Below are 15,453 nucleotides of genomic sequence, written 5' to 3' on the forward strand. Positions count from 1 at the left end.
TTGACCTAAATGCTAATTTTTTTGCATTGTGATTTTTTTTTCTGTTTTAGGTGCTCTTACTCAGCAGATGGGGACAGCCGCCTTCACCCAATTCACATGTGCCAGACCGGGCAGGAGGGACTGGACAACAAAATATTCAGGCGTCAGAGGACACTGAAGTGTAAATAAAGAGTAGAGCTAGCCTACAATTTATTAAATAAAAAGGCTAATAAAATGAATTTGTGTGGTGTGTTCTATACAAGATTTCAAATGTCCCATTACTTTTTAACATCCTGGCTGTAGATAAAGCAGGTTATTTAATTTATGGCATTACATTTAAAATTAACATTTAAAAACGATTGAAATTCCATTGAAATCACGTTGATCCTTAGTTCAGTTGAAATTTCAACATTGTTTCAATATTAAAACAGAGTGCAAAATGATGTAGAATCAACATCAGAGTTCGAAGTTGATTCAATGACTTAATGTTGACAACGGATCATTGATTTAACATAGTTTCAATGACTGTTTGCTATCTGAGGACCAACCTGTTTGTTCCAGTATGTTCATATTTCACTCTGATTGGTTCTGAAATTCTCATGTCTCCAGTCTCCTCTTTAATAAATGCCATCTTGAAAACAGTATGTCACGTGAATCTCAGTTGTTTCACCAGGAGTTTCTTGTTCCTGTATGTTTTGAAATGTTCCCATGTTTAATATGAGTAAAGCAATTAAAAAAAACAAATGAATAAAAATCCAACCTAATTAGTTACATATAAATACACTTTAGTCACAGACAGATATCATAAAAAAGACATTTAAGAGACAAACTATCAGTTCATGTAAAGCTTTATAGTTCAGTTTTCCGACACAATAATATAATTCATTAATCATTTCTGAAGTCACGATTTAGAAATTGAATGAGAGAAAATTATTTAATTAATTATTATTTATTTAAAATTATGCATTTGTCAGAAAGTGAGTACATTTAATACACACATATAAATATATTTATTCTGATAATGTATTAACTGGTATGCTTTGAAATGGACAAAGTGGCAAAAGTTGTCTACAATAATATACACAATGCCTCTAAATTAGAATCTTCAGTATTTAAAACTGATGTTCATTTGTCCCTAACATAGTGATCTTCCTTTTTTTATTTTTTATAAGTGGTTCAATTTATTTACCCGAGCTTGACCAAAATCATTATTCAAATGTTTTACATCACCCTGGTACTTTAAAGAAATGCATAGAAATAACAATAATAATAAAAAAAATGTTAAAGAAAATTCATAGTGAAAAAAGAAAGAAAATTCAGTGATTAGTGAATACATATAGTCTTTTTTTCCAGAAATTAAGATATTTTTAATGACATTTGAGAGATTTCTGTCCCTTCCTTGAAAGTATTTTCATTCAAAACTCTGACGGTCTCAGATTTCATTCAAAATATTTTCATTTATTTCTTAAATTTGAACGAACATCTTGTGGATTTGGAACGACATGAGAGTGAGTAATGGATGAGAGAATTTTAATTTCCCAAAATTTTAATTCTGTCATCATTTACTCACCCTCATGTTGTTCCGAACCTGTATGAGTTTTCTTTCTTTCTTCTGTTAAACACAAAAGAATTTATTTTTGAAAAATAAAAAAAACTTCTCTCCTCTGTGATTATTGATGTGCCTTTCAAGTTGTTGTTGTTTTTTGTCTGTCAAATTCTTTCTACAGTTGATTTTTTAAATCGTTCTCTTTTTATAAATTCTCATGTGACAATTAAGGTATCCGTTATGCATGAACCACTTTCCACATGGTGAAACAAGGTGACAGGCTTCTCCCCCTTGTGAGATCTCATGTGATTCTTAAGGCGTCCTTTAAGATTGTATCTCCTTCCACACTGAGGACAGGGGAAAGGCTTCTCCTTGAAGTGAGCACGTCTATGCATTTTAAGAAGATTATTGTCTGTAAAACGCTCCCCACATTGCCTGCATTTTAAATGTTTGCCTCTTGTGTGAACTCTCATGTGAACATTAAGCTGTCCTTTATGTATGAAATTCTTTCCACAATGATGGCAGCTGAAAGGCTTCTCTCCAGTGTGAATTTTCATGTGGTAAGCGAGGGATTCTTCATGTTTTAAACCCTTTCCACATTGATGGCACTTGAAAGGTCTCTCCTCAGTGTGACTTCTCATGTGTCTTTTGAGGTCCTTATTTATCATGAACCCCTTTCCACACTGTTGGCACTTGAAAGGCTTTTCTTCACTGTGACTTCTCATGTGTGCCTTAATGTTTTTACTTATTTTGAACCTCTTTCCACATTGGTGACATTTGAAGGGCTTCTCTTCGGAGTGAATTATCACATGCCTGTTAAGGTGTTCCATGTCCTTGAAACTCTTTCCACACTGATGGCATATAAAATGGTTCTCTCTTGAGTGAATTTTCATGTGTAAATTAAGGTTGTCTTTTCGTATGAAACACTTTCCACACTGATCACACGTGTAAGGCCTTTCTCCAGTGTGAATCCTCATGTGAACCATTAAGGTCTTGCTTCGCGTGTAACTCTTTCCACACTGATCACATTCGAAAGGTCTTTCTCCAGTGTGAACCATCATGTGATCCTTTAAGGTATTGCTTCGCGTGTAACTCTTTCCACACTGATCACATGTGTAAGGCTTCTCTCCAGTATGACTTCTCATATGGATTTTAAGGTTTCCTGCTGTAGAGAAAAGGTTTCCACACTGTTTGCAGGCAAAAGATCTTTTAGATCCCGTCTTCTCAGCTCTTTTTTGTGAGGAAGACTTGTCAGTCTGTGAGCAAAGTTCATCTTCAGTTATGAAATCATGTTTCTCATACTGTACTTTGTCCACCATTTCATTCAGTTCTGGACTCTCCTCTTTAAGCGGCATCAGGTCTGAAAGGTGAAAAAAAGAGTTAACCCCAGTTTAATGGCACAAAGCAAAATACATCAAACAGCTACAGTCATGTGAAAAAGAAAGGACACCCAAATTAATTCTGTTAATTATGTATCAGGACAATAAAAAAAAAAATTTGGTCCTTGGCAGATCTTAAAATAAGGTAAATACCTAAAGATAACTCAGATGAACAAAAATACTGTGTCATTATTTATTTAACATGAACTAGGCCAAAATGGAAAAGCCATGGTTGACAAACTAAGTACACCCTTACTGCTTCCATAGGAATTATAAGGGTTAGTGGCAGTCAGGCGCTGCTAATCAAATGCCTTTGATTAACTGATCATCAGCAAGTGTGATCACCTCTATAAAAGCAGAAGTTTTGGTGTCTGTTTACTGGTCTGGACCATTCAGGTGTGTGTGTTTACACAATTTCAAGAAGGAAAGACATCAGCAATAGAGAATTAGAGAAGAAATTGTTGCTGCCATCAATTTGGGAAGGGTTAAAATGCCATTTCCAAATTATTTGAAGTCCATCATTCTACAGTAAGGAAGATTATTCACAAGTAGAAAACATTCAAGAGTTACCAATCTTCCCAGGAGTGTACGTCCCAGCAAATTCAACCAAAGGGCAGACCGTGCAATGCTCAGAGAAATGGCAAAACACCTAAGAGAGCTATCCCAGACTCTACAGGCCTCATTTAACATGTTTAACAATGCCCACAAACCCCACTGAACTGAAGCAACGTTATAAAGAGAAGTGGGCCAAATTTCCTCAAGAACAATGTGAGAGACTGATACTGTCATACTGAAAATGATTACTTAAACTTATTGCTGCTAAAAGTGGCTCTAGTCTACAAGCAGTTGAATCATATGACGTACTAAGATTGTCACCCATGGTTTTTCCATTTTTGCTTTATTTTTGTTAAAGTTAATTTTATCCCTTAAAATATTTTTTTTTTACCAAATAGTTCACCCAAAAATGATAATTACACCATGATTTATGCAGAGTTCACACTGAACAAATTTAAGCCAGATTTTCGCTCGCCGACAGGTTTGGTGAGTATGAATAATCAAAGATGCGATCTGAGAGAATTGCCAATGAGTCGCCAGATAGCATGCCAAATATCTGTATCTGTCTGCGATTCAAAATCCTGCTGTGGGAGTCTTCTGACTGAAAACTACATTGAAGATGACCTACAGCCAATGAGAGAGCAAGATACAGGACAGAGGGATGTTTGGGGAGGAGTTATAGACCACAATATCAGTATTTGAATAGATATATTTACAATTATATCAATTATAACAGAAACAAAGCACAAACATTTGCTTGACCAGCAGCACATTGCAAAATTATTAACTCTCTTTGCAGAAACACAATCCTTGCTCTCCTCGTCTCCCCAACAATTTCCTCCTGCATAATCAGTTTTTCTTTTTCTCCTTTTCGCTGCAAATCAGTGCACAGATAATTTGGATCGCAAGCTTCTTGCAGGCTATCATTTATAATAACAATTTTAGTCTCACGCACACGCGATCTTGCGTTGTTTCCTTGTGTGTTTGCAGACCAGACAGAAGTTGAAGTTCAGTGATTCTTTCTTTTGTAAAGTCATGCAGTGTGAAACCTCTTGTCGATCCATCGTATAGTGATGTGCACAGAGCAGCAACTGAATGTTACCCCAGATATCCGTGCAGTGTGAAAAGAACAGTGACCCGACAACTTAAAATCGTGCAGTGTGCACTCTGCATTACTCACCCTCAAGCCATCCTAGGTGTATATGCCGTTCTTCTTTAGACAAATACAATTGGGAGTTATATTGAAAAAAGACCTTGCTCTTCCAAGCTTTATAATGGCAGTGAAAAGCCATTTATGTTTTGAAGTCCATCAAAGTAGTGCACCTATCCATTATAAAAGTGCTCCACGCGGCTCTGGGGGGTTAATAAAGGCCTTCTGTGATGCGTTCATGTTAGAAAAATATCCATATTTAAAACTTATCGACTAAAATAACTAACTTCCAGCAGACGGCCGTACGCAAGTCGACTAAAGCCAAAAGAATAATGACGTAGGATGTAGGACAGGGGTGCCCAACCCTGCTCCTGCCGATCGACTGTCCTGCACAGTTTATCTCCAACCCTAATTAAACACACCTGCCTTTAATTTTCAAGTGATCCTGAAGACCTTAATTGGTTGCTTCAGATCCTGAAGACCTTGATTGGTTGCTTCGGGTGTGTTTGATTAGGGTTGGAGATGAACTGTGCAGGACAGTCGATCGGCAGGAGCAGGGTTGGGCACCCCTGATGTAGGAGTAGCGTAAGCTTTGACGCCTCTCACAGTCCAAACAAACAGGGCAACAAACTCAAGCTCCTCCGACATTTCTCTTTAAAAATTGTCGTTTTAGACTTCCAATTCGTAACTGGTGTTTTGTTTTGCTCTATCATCTGCGCTTCCGCGTTCGTCATTACATTGTGCGTCAAGGTTTACTCTTTCGCCGTAAATCGGTGCATACAGCCGAAAGCTAGTTATTTTAGTCGATAAAGTTTTGAATATGGATATTTTTCTTACACCAATGCATCATTTTACTTCAGAAGACCTTTATTAACCCCCCAGAGCCGTGTGGAGCATTTTTATCATGGATGGACCAAAACATAAATGGCCATTATAAAGCTTGGAAGAGCCAGGACATTTTTTAATATAACTCCGATTGTATTCGCCTGAAAGAAGAATGTCATGTACACTTAGGATGGCTTGAGGGTGAGTAAATCATGGGGTAATTTACATTTTTGGGTGAACTATCCCTTTAAAATAGCTTGAATTTAATTCTACTCCCTTGCCTCATTAGTGTACGCTGTTCTGTGAATATGCAAATTAGCCACATCTCCACACAATCACACCAGCTCAGAGATCCATACGTTGATGTGATTGGTAAGAAACACCAGTGATATGGTGTAGACTAATGCATTTGTACATGGTTTGTCTTAAAGCATATTAAAAACACCACATAAACATATAAACAACATTAAAAGCTGGATTTTCACCACAGGGGGACTTAAAATAAATAATGACTTGTTGTAATATGTAATTTGTTGTTGTTCATCTGAGGTTTTGTTTACCTAATTTTAAGACCTGATAAAACGACCAGATTATTTTTATTACGTTCTGGTACATAAAACTATAAAATTAGCAAGTCTAAAAACCTGAAAGAGGTATTTTATCATAATTTAGAACAGCAAGTCTCAACCTTGGCCCTCGAGTACCTCCAACAACACACATTTTGTTTGATTCCCTTATCAAACATCCCTGACTTAACTTATCAGTATAGGTAATAGAAACTTTAAAACCAGAAATGCATGTGTCAGATAAGGGAGAAATTAAAAATGTGTTCCATGGTTGTCTTCTCAGCCTATGAGCCACAGCACACAAAGAGGCTCATTCACTGAACTTCCATGGAGGCCAGCAATTACAAAATGAATAAAAAATAAGTTAATAAAAATTGTGTGCATGATAGCTATTGCTATATTAAAATAATGAAAATCTTTTTTAAATGTTAAACCACTAAGCTGTAGTCGTCTCAAGTGTTTTTAAAATTAAAGGGGCATTCGGCAACTATTTCACCTTAATAAAACCGTTTATAAATCATTTGGATGGTTTAATAACCTGTTCTGGTGAGAATGGTGACTTTCCCCGCTCCCCCCAGCGTTCCCAGGCGGAAAACCAACCTTGCAACATGGGGATTAATGTCCCAGTAAGTTGGAAATAGGAAGTCTTGTGAGAAGCGAGAACGAGCTTTACGGCAATTCAACATAAACGTACACGGCGCCCTCAATGTGTGTGATGTTTTACCCACCTCGGTAGACATAGCTCCACACGATAAAGTTGGCCGGCTCCGATAATAACAAATGCAATTGAGCAGCGTTAGAAAGGGGGAGGAGGTTGGCGCAAGTGAGTTTTTTTTACGACATTGTTGTGAAATATATACGACTATATACGACTATATATAAATACATACGACAGCTGTAGGGGGAGCTCGTTGAGAAAACATGCGACAACAAAAGTGAAAATCAGCGACAAAATTCCTGAGTTGCCGAATGCCCCTTTAAATAGTAGTCTTAAATATAATAATTAAACAATTTAATAGTTTTTTTTCTGCTATATACCGAAACTGGTACTGAGAACTGTGAAATTTTACTAGTATTGCAGAGTACTTGAATTTTGGTATCATAAGAACATGACATCTTTTAAATTGATGTATAGCTCATACATCTGGATTTAACCCCGCATTTCAGTCTGTGGTGATTATGACAGTGGGTTTTATTCTGCTTTTTTATATTTTATAATCAGCTATAATTGTGGCACTGATATGACTAGATTATTCACAGCATGTCTAACATTTTTCAAAATTATCATTCATTTGTTTAGATGTCAACAATTTAATAATAAACAAATAACAGTTCACATTTGAGAACCAACCTGTTTGTTTCTCAACATCTTCACGTTTCACTCTGAATGGTTCTGAAATTCTCATGTCTTCAGTCTCCTCTTTAACAAACGCCATCTTTATATGTGATCTCAGTTGTTTCAGCAGGAGTTTTTCCTGTGTTTTGGACATTTTGCCATGTTAAGTATGAGAAAAACAATTAATAGAAATTAATGTAACGTTAGCCTATATCAAAACCCAATGTTACTCAAATATGAATATACTTTACTTACAGGCAAATAACACTCATAATTTATGAACCATTTATGAGCCATACCAACAGGGTCAACGGAACAATTTTCAAACCATACTAATACTAATGTAAAATATATTTTATGTATTTTTATGTTTAGGCCTATATATATTTGGAGCGACATGGGGGTGAGTATGCCAGTATTTTCATTTTGGGGTATAAATTTAATAATTGCAATTATTAACAAGAAAAAATATGGCACTTCGTGTCAAGAATGTTGCCGTCATTGTGTTTAACTATTTCTAAAAATCTATGCAGTAAATTTAGCACGTGGCGTGGCTATCATTTCCCCAACTCACACTCTCGTGCTAATGGTACAGCCCACAGTAATTCAAATAATAATAATAATTTCACAAAGTACACGAGCCATCACTAAACATAATAAGTAATTGATTCATTTCATGTTACTTAAAATAAATCGATTATAACACCTTAAACACATAATCGTACAGAAACACAAACCTTTGCTGAGACCATAGACTGTAAAAAAGGTTGAGACAGATAAGAGCGGCGCAGTCTTTATGACGTCGTTACACAAAAAACAAAATAAAAGTTCATATGTTGCTTCTTAAACGTAAGGCTGCATTTTTACAAATTTATTAATTAAATTCTTTAAGCAAAACATATAAAGTTCTTATAAAGACGAGATATAAAAATGAAACAGACATTTAAATAGCCATTTACAGAGAATGATAGAACTGTTCAGTGTTTGAATACACAAAATGATATTGGTTAGTCTTATTCCACTCTATTTTATTCAAACAGGTGGTCGATTTCCTGTTCAATTTAATCAAAATAAATAATAAATGTGTGCCAATTTAATCAATTCAATTTAATCACAAAATGCGTCCAGAAACAGGCAGGGAGAACTCGATAAGACACACTGACCTGGCATAGCTGATCATACCTTTACATTATTTTATTTGTGGAGGCAATACAATCATTACATTGACAGACTTTACAGATTAGGAACAACAATTAAGTAAACAGAATGGTAAGGAATAAAATAAAATAAAATATGTGACAAAAAATAAGCAAAACACCAGAAGTATGACAAAAAAATAATATTCTGAGAAATGTATGTTACTTACACATTGTGCAAAGGTAAAAGAGATAGGTGATTTTAAAGAGTTTTTTTTAAATTGAAAGAGATAGGTGATATACTTGCATGACTGAAATAGCTGCATGAGAGGTGTTTCAAAGATGGCCGCCGAGGGAAATTACTTGTCTTAGTTCTCTCACACACCCAACAATAGATGCAGGAAAAGACCAGCATCGTTGCAGATATCTCAGCAAGCCTGGGCCTTAAAGGTTGTATCAGTGATTTCTGGCCCAAAAATAAATGTCTAATCTTTCCTAACGATCCGCTAGCTGCCCGCCCCATAAGCATGCCGTCCAAAAACCGCGTCTCTGTGGGCTGCCTACAGAGACGCGGTTTTTGGACGGCATGCTTATGTGGCGGGCAGCTAGCGGATCGTTAGGAAAGATTAGACATTTATTTTTGGGCCTGAAATCACTGATACAACCTTTAACACCAATAGAGAGAAGAGCAAGGCAAAATAATTGACAGGCAAGGGGGACAGATGAAGAATGTGAGAAGGCGAGAGCAGCTTTTCTCCAACTGAAGAACGTCTGGCGATCAGCATCAACACCAAGACCAGAGTCTTCAACATCATTGTAAAGCCTGTCTTGCTGTATGAAGCTGAGACCTGGAGAACCAACACCACTAACATGAAGAGAATCCAGGTTTTCATCAACACCTGCCTCCGAAGAGGCTGGCCAGACAAGAAAGTTCTTCAGCAACGAAGAACTGTGGCAACTAATGAAACAGCAACCAGTGGAAGATGACATCCTCTAAAGAGGTGGATTGGACATACCCTCTGCAGGCCTGCAGACAGCATCACAAGGCAAACCCTCACCTCGAACCCCCCAATGGAGGAGGAAGAGGGGCAGACAAAGAATCACCTGGCTCCATGATCTGGAGGTAGAACTGAGGTGGATGGGCCACACGTGAGGGCAGCGGTAATGACTGGCTCAGGACTGAGATGTCTTGAGAGAGATTGTTTAGGGGCTACGACTTTGTCAGCTCATCATGCAACTCTAGGGAAAAAAGGGCTCGAACCCCACTGCCTTGGAGAGGACTCAGATTAGCTTGGCCTCCACACTCCTCTAAATCTAAAGCAGCCAGGGACATAGGTTCATTGCTGTCATCTTCCTCAGACCCTCCAAATGAGACCAAGCCACTTGCACTGGAAGAGGGACACTGATCTTTGCTAGTGCAAAGCACAGGGGAATCCTCGCGCTGTGGGGAGAGTGAGGCATGCAGGATCTGGGCCGACGTGAGCTCACCAAGTCCCGTTTGCTCACTCAGCGGCAATCAGGGTTCAGCATTTTCTGAGAAAAAGAAATAAAAAAGTTATTTCAACTTTTGGAAGTAAAACTAAGACCGTGCAAAATTGTATATATATATATACAATATATATATTGTATTTTGTTGTTTATTTTGTTGTTAAAATGATATATTGTACAATATATCATTTTATATATATATATAAAATGAATTGAGTACATTTTTACAGTGTACACTCAACGTCACTCATTTCTGATGGCAGTGTATGGAAACTTTTTCTGCCCTCCGTTGTTTCAACAGTGTTTAATATCATGGTCAAATTGACCTTTTTAAATTAAATAAAAACAGAACACCTGTAAATCAATTTACCTGCATTGACGACTGTCAAGAATGACAAATACAGAAGCATGAGAATTCTCTCAATTTATTCAAAACAGGTGTTGTGTACTTCTACAATGTTTTTCGATCTATATCATCCATTGTTAGGCTAGAAAGCAGCCCCTCAAAGTTCATGGCGCATTCTCAGCAGGGAATTTTCTTTCTCTTAAATACGACATGTTATTGCCTGTTTTATCTGCTCTTTCTTTTGTTACTTTTTACTTTCACTTTTGCAGACTGCAGCTGTCATTGGATCGGTTCAGATGCCTGCCAATCCAAAGATCCAGTTTTATCTCATTTGCAAAATTGGATAAAAAAAAAAATGCACCGAACAACAATGTATGCCTTGATCTGAAAACACATTGTAGGCACAGAGACTTTTGATAAAAGTAAATAAAATTGACTTTGCTGGTAAGTTTAATAACTGGGTCAATTTTTATATAGGCCTATATATTTTTAAGTTTAATGCATTATAGAAGCCTGTTTAAATGTTTAATTTATGTCCAAATGTGACACGTGTTAGGTCTACTAGTACACTTTATAACTACAGACAGGTATTGAATTCACTTGCATTCATTGCGCTGTTTAGCAGCGATTTTAGACAATTTGAGTGTTTTGCTCACAACTTGACCAGGGCAGAGCAATGTGCACCACAAGATTCCGCAAAAAGAGAGAAAAAGAAGGAAAGAGAATTAGGCATTAAACAAAAAGAGGCAGATCAAAAAATGTACAAAGAAAGTTGATTGCCGGTACCAAATTTTAGGTTTGAACTTACCTGTGCGATTTTGGTGGTCTTTAAAATAAAGATCTTTCATGATGTCATTAATATCACTGAATATATCACCAGCATCATTGCCATCATTTGAATTATGTTGAGTGCATGCGGTCATATCATAATATTGAGTCATAATACATCATCTAACATCAGCACAACAGTGAACTCATGAAACTGTGTCTGTCCAGCAATATACAAACCAAAATGTATTCAGACACCTTCAACATCTCTCACATTATCAGTTTATTCACTAGTTTAGAAAATGGTAATAAAATATGACAAGAACAGTGACAAGAGTTATGAAATCAGGTGATATTTCACTGGTTTTGGCCATCCTTCTGTTCTGTCTCACAAATGAATTAGGTTGAATAGCTGTCAGCTGTTAAATTTAAGTACACAAAAAGATAATGCAACCAATAGGTCAACCAATTACCAATGAAATGCTTATTTTTGTTCAGTCTGTGGTGTATAAAAGATGCATTAGCAATTAAATAAAAAAACACGTAAGCAAAACATGGTCAGGTCAAAGTGTCTGAATAAATTTTACTTTAAAATGTTAGAATTTTTGGGTATAATGTGTCACAGTTTACTTTATTTTTCTATCCTCACATGGATATACATAAATGAACTATAGTGTCCTGCACCCACTAGTAAAATATACTGTATATATATATACATTTGGCTTTTCTGGCACTGGAATATTGCTTTAAAACATGCTGGGACTCTGCATTCTCTTATCGAAATTTGTTAAAGCGTGAAATGTTTTACTATTACTATTTCTGCAATTCCTTAAGCATATAATTCTGCTATTCTGAATTCAGTCCTTCAAAAGATAAATCTGAACTTTGGCATGTCACACATTAGATTACATAACGCTTCTTCAGGTAGCATTTTTTTAATGCATGAGCTGGATTTTCAGTCAAACTGATAAAATGATCTTCCCTTGGTTTCTGGCACAAATTTACATGCCCTATGCGTCAGTCTATTGATGGAAAAGGTTTCAATTTGAAAGTAATATATAATAACAAATTACATCCAAGAAAATGCTAATTTTTTAATGCTTTATTATCAACAAAAAGCATGTACAAGATTAACTTCCATTTACATAAGAAGAACATACATGTTTCACAATACAATAGAAATTACAACAACAAAAAAAAGAAAGAAAGAAAACAACCGAGAGCATATCTATATATTGTTGAATAAGCATTAATACTTAATTTTATGACTCCAAGCAGCAAGTGCTTGTTGATAGAATTTAGAGAGTTTAATTTGAAGTTTTCCAATTTTATAATTGCACAATAAAAGAAATGATTTGCCACCTAAATGAGAGAAAATATACAGAGGCATTATATTCCAAACACCAAATTGTCTAAGCCAGTTTATTTTAAAAGCATTGTTCAGAGAGCTAAAGTCTATCAAATTTAGACCACCTCTATCATATGAATTTAATATTACTGATTTCTTAGTAGTGAACTTTGTTTTTTCATTCAAATTCACGTATTCTGTCAATTAATTTACATGTGTTTATCAACATAGAGTGACTGAACAGTCACTGAACTGAGCTGAACCTTCTGGTTTAGTGAGAAGAACTCTTTCCTTGAGTGACAGATCTCTCAGCAACAAATGATCACTCTAAAAATATTTTTATAATAATAATAATAATAATAATAATTCAGTGGTTTGATAAATATCACAGTAATAATTAACTTAATAAAATCTCAGAATATCCTTTACTTGTTTAACATAGGCCTACCAAAATAACTGACTACAAATCAAAGAGTTAATTTTGTCTAAAAAATGTAGTTATATTATTTTTTTCATTAAAAGAATTTAGTATTTGACTAACCAATTATTTATTTTTAATGAAATTTCCAATCAAAATATTTTTTTTAAATTGAGAATTAAACTGATCTGTTTCAAGAACCACAAATTACAATTACTTAATTCAAATATTTAATATATTTAACACATTCTTAAGAAATTTACTAAGTTTACTCCATTAAAACACAGCACACTAATAATAATAATAATAATAATAATAATAATAATAATAATAATAATAATAATAATAATAATAATAACAGCAAATACAATGTAATAAAAATTGTAAATTAAATAGTAACTGTACCAACCCGAAACGAGTACTTGTCATAAAAGTCGGTTTTAAGAAAATATAGATGAATATTTAGATTTCAGGAAATTTACTTTATAATATAAAATATAATATAAGCTAAAACTATAATATAAACCATGTCAACTGATGTTTTAACTTTCACAGCTAAGTTAACTAGTGACATCGCAAACTATTTTACTCTGACTGACTCCAGTGCATGGCCAACTAACGCTACTATTACTAATTATACTATTACTTATTATATAATTACCAAATACAACCAGAAACAAATGTCCAGTCTTGCTTGTGAAAGATAATTCCCAGAGACCTGTTTTCAATTGTGCGGCGATTTGTACAGCCCCAAGCATCACACGAAGCAGGCATTTTTCTCAATTCCCATTATGAGAGGTATGGGAAAGTTGCCCTCTGCAATATGGCGGCGCCGTTGACGTACAATCCAGTGGCCAATAGGGCATCTAGGCATATTTATTATGTCTATGGCTGTACTCATGGACAATAAAGGTTGATGACATGTTTAACGTTACCTGTGTTTGTGTGGAGTATTTTACAAAGATTTACAGGAAATTAAAAGTTAATATTACTCATAAATAAAACAATTAGTAGCCTATTACTCATAAATATTGGGGTTTAACTTTTATTTGTTAATGTACCAAATACAGTTACTCAGATCTACTTATTTTTTTACTTTGCTCAGAATATATGGTATAATGTAATCGATTTCATTGCGTTAAAATTTAATTATATTTTTAAGTGTAAAAATGTTTCACCAAAAATTTAGTAAATAGGGTATTTGAGTACTCTTTCACCAAAAACTAGGGGCAAAAAGCATCACCCAAAAAGGCGCTTTCTTACATAAATGTTACAAATTGAGGACTCAAAACAGTTGCCAACTGGACGCAGCTCGCATTAATTTATATTAAGATAAATACCTGAGGTTTTGGAAAAGGGCTTAAGAGTTCCCAATGCAATAGCTACTCGAGAGACATCCTTCAGAAACAAGTGTCATCGGCTAACTGACTTTGGACTCCTTTTAAAGGGCTTTCCTAAGGACTCGAAAGCTTTATAATAGTCCAAAAAGAAGATAAAACAATCATTAGAGATCTATGTAAAATATCCAAAACCAAACATATATTATTGAAGATGCGCCTTTTTTCATTTTTTAAACAAATCAGATTGTTTAAAACACATGTAAGGCCTTCTAACTCGATCCAATGGTGGTATTCGAATTAGCGGTGAAGGTCTCACGCGGGTTCCGTCTTTTCTCTAAGGGATTTTTGATTAAATACAATACATTTTCTTATATGTATTAACTCGTTATTTCATCTGACTCCATAAATGAAAAAAGGCTTTAATGATACCTGTGCATCATTAAATGTGAGCGAATGTTTTACTCTTTTAAACTCTTGAATGAAAATAATGTCAAAGTCAATTAGAATAATCAAATATCACAATTTAATATGTCAGGTAAATGTATCATTACAATTCCATAATCAATTCAAAGGTAATCAATGCAAAACATCAAATGGTCTAGAATAAAGAGGAAAATACCCGACAAGAAATAGCCTACGTGAGGCAGAGAGACTCGGCTCTTGACCTCACGGGCTGATCTGGATACAGAAAAGAGCCCCGAGCTCTCCCTGCGTTTCATTATATACCCAGACCTCATTTCAAATCTAAACATCATCCACAGTGGAAATTTACCTGTAAGTCACCATTTGCTAGCAGTGAAAAATTAGCATTCAGTCAAATGGTCAGAAGGTGTTAACAAAGACACACCCTCCACAGTGGAATATATTTCTAAACTTCCTAAGAACTTTATTACCTTTTGGTTTACTTCTTTGGGAATGAGACATTTGTACCAGTCGCACTGAGACATTTCAAATAATACCAAACATGTATAAGACTCGATGATAATCATTCACATTAAACCATTTAGATTCTTGTGTGAGTTTGGGAGATCTCTGCCAGGATCAAGAATGGGGGAGAGAAATGTAGATTAGGATGAGGGAGGTGAGACCCTCGTCTCAATAGTGCATGAGGGGGAGTTCAAATGTTAATTTCCTTTGATTTCTCAGAAGAGTGGCCCTCTCTTAAAGTCCTTCCAGTTTTTCCAGTCTTACACACATTTCAGTCGTTTTTTATAAAACCAAAAATAATTTTATAAACATTGTTTAGCAACGTAGTTGGCAGCCAACTATGAAT

At 35.3% G+C, this 15,453-nt stretch overlaps 1 protein-coding gene across 1 annotated transcript; it reads right to left on the minus strand.

Moving 5' to 3' along the window:
- Positions 1–912: 912 nt before the first annotated feature.
- Positions 913–8,143, minus strand: LOC143732101 (uncharacterized). Its single transcript, XM_077222794.1, has 3 exons — positions 8,074–8,143; positions 7,352–7,475; positions 913–2,885 (listed from the first exon to the last, which is right to left on the minus strand). The coding sequence occupies exons 1-3, from the start codon at positions 8,086–8,088 to the stop codon at positions 1,741–1,743; spliced, it is 1,284 nt and encodes a 427-aa protein (XP_077078909.1). The 5' UTR covers positions 8,089–8,143; the 3' UTR covers positions 913–1,740.
- Positions 8,144–15,453: the final 7,310 nt, after the last annotated feature.

The sequence above is a fragment of the Siphateles boraxobius genome, unplaced genomic scaffold, assembly GCF_051911475.1.
Source record: "Siphateles boraxobius isolate OS27281-9 unplaced genomic scaffold, OSU_SipBor_1 9, whole genome shotgun sequence".
In the NCBI taxonomy this organism is placed as follows: Eukaryota; Metazoa; Chordata; class Actinopteri; order Cypriniformes; family Leuciscidae; genus Siphateles; species Siphateles boraxobius.

Excerpts from the sequence above, each read along its gene's own strand:
- LOC143732101 (XM_077222794.1), bottom strand. Across the intron at positions 2,886-7,351 it reads AGATGTTGAGAAACAAACAG|ACCTGATGCCGCTTAAAGAG; the intron begins GTTGGTTCTCAA and ends TTCACCTTTCAG.